Below are 5318 nucleotides of genomic sequence, written 5' to 3' on the forward strand. Positions count from 1 at the left end.
AGAGGAGGGGAGAACACAGGGTTAGACAGGTAGAGGACTTGGGGTTAGGCCAGGGGTGGGGTTTGTTGCGTTCAGGATCGGGGACGAGGGGGAGCACGCGGGGGTTTAGGGTTAGACAGGTAGAGGACTTGGGGTTAGGCCAGGGGTGGGGTTTGTTGCGTTCAGGATCGGGGACGAGGGGGAGCACGCGGGGGGTTAGGGTTAGACAGGTAGAGGACTTGGGGTTAGGCCAGAGGAGGGGAGAACACAGGGTTAGACAGGTAGAGGACTTGGGGTTAGGCCAGGGGTGGGGTTTGTTGCGTTCAGGATCGGGGACGAGGGGGAGCACGCGGGGGGTTAGGGTTAGACAGGTAGAGGACTTGGGGTTAGGCCAGGGGTGGGGTTTGTTGCGTTCAGGATCGGGGACGAGGGGGAGCACGCGGGGGGTTAGGGTTAGACAGGTAGAGGACTTGGGGTTAGTGCTGGGTTTGGGCCCTATAGGTGATTGCTGATGGTTGAGCGTATACTGTGCTGTGCCACATAAGTCAAAATAAAATAAAAAAATTAAAAACTCTTTCACTTTCCCTTGTCCCTTCCTTCCTTGAAAATAGTTGTCACCCAGAGAGTTTGCGTGGGCGGGGTGGTACACACCATCACCTTCCCGCAGTGTTGGTGTTAGAATTGGGTCGGTGGTTTGGGGAGCTTGGGGTTATGGGTTAGGGTTAGGGTTAGGGTTAGGGTTAGGGTTAGGGTTAGGTAAGGGAGAGCCCACGAGCATGGCACTCATTTGCATGGCACTCGTTTACATACCGCTAGCCCATTGGTCGAGGCACTTTGACACCGCCCAGAAAATGTCAAGACAGTGCACGGACGTTACAGGGTTTTGAAACTTTGCGCCACCCTGTGGACAAAAAAAGCCACTGCGACAGTCAAAGTCGAGCACTAGGTCAACGGTTGTGGCCTCGGGCGTCTGGTGAAGCCCTCGTGCTTGCTACGAGTCTGAGAGGCGCGCGCGGGCGATCTCCCTGCATTCAGCAGGCCTCCAGCTTTCCGTGGGCATGCGTTGTGTGGGCGTTTGTCCCCCGATTGGCCCCCCTCGGACAGGCCAAGGCGCTAGGCGTGGCGTGATGATTTTGCACTGGTCACTGTTCATCTCACCGTGATAATACCCGAGGGGCACACCTGTACGGCCACTCTTTGTCAGACTCCCAAAGCCCCTCTGAAGTGGAATATACATGGCGGTCTTTCATGGGAGCTTGAGGACGGGGCTTGGGGCTTGGGGCTTGGGGCTTGGGGCTTGGGGCTTGGGGCTTGGGGCTTGGGGTAAGGGATAGCCCACGAGCATGGCACTCCTTTGAATGGCACTCGTTTACACATTGCGAGCCCATTGGCCCTCAATAGAATAAAGGCTCGATTGTATAAACACTATCCCTCATCATTAGTGCATGTAATTTGCTCGAGGACGAAATGGCGTGTTCATTTCAGAGTAACTTCCATGTCAAAGCGGGGGTATCTGTTCGTCGTGGGCTTTTATTTTTTAAGATAATATAAACCACTTTTTGGAGGTGAACTCTTTGATTGGTCAGTTCCTCCCATAGACTTATAGTGGATACCGGAAAAGTGCTCAGTGAGGCAAGCGAGAGCGCTAAATGGACCGCGCCATCTTTCAAGTTCCGGTTCGTCCGGTCCCAAACAATAGGCGCGTTCGACTTCATGCAGCACCGGCGGCGCCGACAGCCAGCTGCAGCCAACTGCCTTGAAGCTGAGAATGCCATTGGCTGCTTCAAGTCAGCCGGGCTGCAGGCGATGCCGGCACTGCATAAAGTCGAGCGCACCTATAAACTCCCTTCCGTGAACACCCCGTCACTAGAAACAAAACCGGCTAGCATTGCGGATTATATCAACGTGTATGAATAGACCCTGTGCAGAGGTGGTGCTTTTCCCTTATAATAATTTCATTGTATGTAACTTTTAATAAAAATTAACAATAATACAAACATTTAATATGGAGATTATTCTCGATTCCGTCCCCAGCTCCTGTCCTGAGATATGTCTCCTGTCATGCTAGCCCTAACCCCAGCTCCTTGTCCATGTCCTCCTCTCCTGCACATAGGATCCTCACATAGCATGCACAATGACAGTTTTTTTTTTACTGTCGCTATGTTCAAGTATTTTAGTCAGTCTTTTTGTCAGGTACACAGATCAACACAAGGTTAGACTGGGCACTGAAATTCTTAAGACAAGACAACGCAAGCACCTGGCATAACATAACATATAAGTACACAGAACATAATTTACATCTATGCTGAGCTTTTATTTGTCATGTACACAGAACAACACAAGGACACACGCTAGGACACATTTCTCAACATTTATGTCACTTTTTCCAAAATCTTCACACAGTGATCACAACACAAGTATATTCGATTAGATTAGACTTTAGTTTAACAGTTTTGAAACAGCCTGAATGGACTGTAACTGTAGGGTCAAATGTCCACATTTTCAGCCCAAGCTTTTTAAGACAATAACATGTCCATATTCACCTCAACAAAAAAAAAAACACAATTCACAGGATGTACACACAACATGACCCATTTTAAAGAGTTTTAAGGAAGCAATTTGAAATATTGTCTATTGCCTCATCAGAATGTCCGAAAAGTGATTGCTTTCTTTTTAAAGGCATCATGAGTGCGTGTGGGTGTTCTGGCATTGATGCAAAGGTCGACGTAGAGCTTGTATGCTGCTATTGATGCACTTCCTCCATGTGCCTGAATTGCTTGGTGTGCAAGGTCAAGTTCTTGGGAAGACCAACGCATTTTATACCCAGCTGGTAAGGCCAGACTGGGCGTGTGGGTTACTGTCTGTTGTTGCTGATTGTCATCGCGCAGCAGGTCTTCAAAGTCTTCTTCCTGTTGATGTTGTTGTGGTTGTTCGTGCCAGGCATCAGGCTTTACCTGGCTTAGCCCCACTTGCAGAGGTGTTATTTTAAAGGGTATTTCGTGGTCTAGGCGATATATCCTCAGTTTACTTACACCCGGTAAAATGGTTTTGCTTTGTATCTGCAAAAGTCTGAGCCTGGCTTGTGTGACGGGGAGCGCCATTTCGAGCCTGGACAAGCTGTTGTAGTCCACGTAAACACCCTGCTGCAGCAAGGCTACACAACTGAGGAAAGTGCAGACAGTAACCAGTTGTGGCCTACTCAGATTCCGTCTCTCTCCATCCAGACGCTCCAGCACGGCTAGCATCCATGGCATTCCGTTCTCTTTGGCGGCGGCCAAATTCTTTTCAAAGGTCAGCCCTCTGGAAATCAGTTCGACCACAACGTCTGCTTCGAAAAGAGCTGCTCTGGCTTGCGGCGTCGGGTTCTGCAGGGGGGCGAGCACGTTCCAGTAGTCCCGTTTGTTCCAACTCACCTTTACATTGCGCGTCTCGTCGTGCAGTTTGATGGCAGGGAAAAAAGTGATAGCCAGGGAAGTCAAAGCGGAATCTAAGATGTCTCTTACTGGCTTACCAGCTGCCTCCAGGAGAGCGGCCGCCCTTCCATACGTGTATGGAAATGCAAACATTTTGACTTTTAACAGCTGTTCCACTAGCTGACCAGTGCTGAGTGTGCCAGTGCAACGGCCGAAACTGGGTGGTTCGTTTTTGGTGAATGCTTCAAGGGACAAGTTGTTGTTTTCCAGCAGATCTGAAAGGACGACTCTTAACAGGCGTTTGCCTATGACGGGGAAAGCTGCCTCCACGTAATCCGCGAACGCAAATACTCTTTGAATTCGGGCCTTCTGCTTTTCATCTTTGGTCCAATACAAAAGTGGAGGGGGAGTGTCTTCCAAAGTGGCAGAGTTGACGGGAGCTAAGCCCAAGATTCCCCTTTCCCAGGTTAAGCTTCTTTCCTTGTCAGTGGCCGGCCCCAGGTTAGCAGCAAGAACCAAGTCATACTTGCTGGAGGGCCTTCCCCAAAAGAAGACTTCCAAAGCAATCTCGGCCTGGAAAGCAGTCCAGGACTCTGTGAATCGGCCAGTGCCTCGGCCTGCGTCAAGGGCTGCCTGTAGCGTGTCACAGAGGTGAGTTGGCAGTTCCCGCAGTAAACTGGTGAAGGTGTTGCCTCCTGGCACTCCACACTCCTCAAAAGGCAGTAGCATAGGCTCCTGTTCAATAAGGGCGCGCAGCTTTGGAACATCAAAAAAGTCTCTCCCACTGAGTGCACGGCACATCTGGTTTGCTGCACATAGCGTGACAACTTCGACCCTGGCGGCAACACGCGTTTGTAACTTTCTGGTGTGCTCTCTCATGTGAAGTAAATAGTCCCTGCTGCGGTTTGACATGGCCCTCGCGGTCATGTGGTGCATAAGCCCGCAGCAAACAATCTCCCCCGAAACAGGATGAGAGTAGTATGTACGTGTTCTGTTGTGCGGAGTATCTGCGTAGAGCTGTATGAATGTCAGTTGTTCTGGAGAAACTACAATTTGTTGGAGGCGCTTGCTGATGTCCATTTTTTTACCATCCAGATTGCTCTGAAAGTTCACAGTTTCCCTCATGGACAGGGCAGCGAACACACTGCCCTTTAATCCTACAAGCTTTTGTAGTGCGTACTTTGACCAAAAATGATGATGATCTCCACACTTGGACAGGATGTCACAAGCAGTGTGGATGCTAACACTTTTCACCCTGGCGACTTCACACAGCTGGCAAAGATTCAGGTCAGACCTTTGTTTCTGTCCAAACTTGGTCAAAATCACAATGGTCCTCAATGAATTGTTCTTCCCTGTGTTGGCTAGAGCATTGTCTATCAATGTCAAGTAAAATCCCTGGTCCGGTTCAAGGACATTGACCCTGGACAGGTCGTACATTGTGTTTTTCCGCACTGTGGGTCGCGACATGTCGTCTAATGAAAGGTTTTCTAACAACATGGTAAGTTGTGTATGCACTTCAACAAAGTACTTCAGTGTTTCGGTGTCCATGTTCTGCTGAAACTTCATCCAGTCACGTCCATCTCTTTCAGCGGGTATCAAAGCGACGGTCAAGCTCCATCCCTGTGAGGTGTTCAGAACATGAAACATGAACATGAAGTCACCCGGCCTGCAATTTCAGCTGTTGCTAAATAACATACAGTTCCTAATGGGCGTAATAGCTTTTAAAACTACCACACACAAACATACAAGTAAAAAAAAAAATGGGCGAGAGAGAATGCACCATTGAGCACAAGAAAGACAAATAATTAAATGATTACTGTGAATTACCTGGGATTCAGCCAGTTTAATCCCTTTGCAGTGCATGAGACATGCAAAACCCTTATCAGAGTAGACATGGTTGTTGCTGACGTGCTTTTTTAGCAGATG

General features: G+C 49.1%; 1 protein-coding gene across 1 annotated transcript; it reads right to left on the reverse strand.

Moving 5' to 3' along the window:
• Window positions 1–2575: 2575 nt before the first annotated feature.
• LOC146281779 (uncharacterized) lies at window positions 2576–4859 on the reverse strand. Its single transcript, XM_084701975.1, has one exon. The coding sequence runs from the start codon at window positions 4857–4859 to the stop codon at window positions 2622–2624; it is 2238 nt and encodes a 745-aa protein (XP_084558101.1). The 3' UTR covers window positions 2576–2621.
• Between the last annotated feature and the right edge of the window lie 459 nt (window positions 4860–5318).

This window comes from Hypomesus nipponensis, chromosome 7 (assembly GCF_054491055.1).
Source record: "Hypomesus nipponensis isolate SF chromosome 7, ASM5449105v1, whole genome shotgun sequence".
In the NCBI taxonomy this organism is placed as follows: domain Eukaryota; kingdom Metazoa; phylum Chordata; class Actinopteri; order Osmeriformes; family Osmeridae; genus Hypomesus; species Hypomesus nipponensis.

Coding starts and splice junctions, on each gene's coding strand:
- LOC146281779 (XM_084701975.1), bottom strand. CDS start 4,859: ATGTCGCGACCCACAGTGCGGAAAAACACAATGTACGACCTGTCCAGG.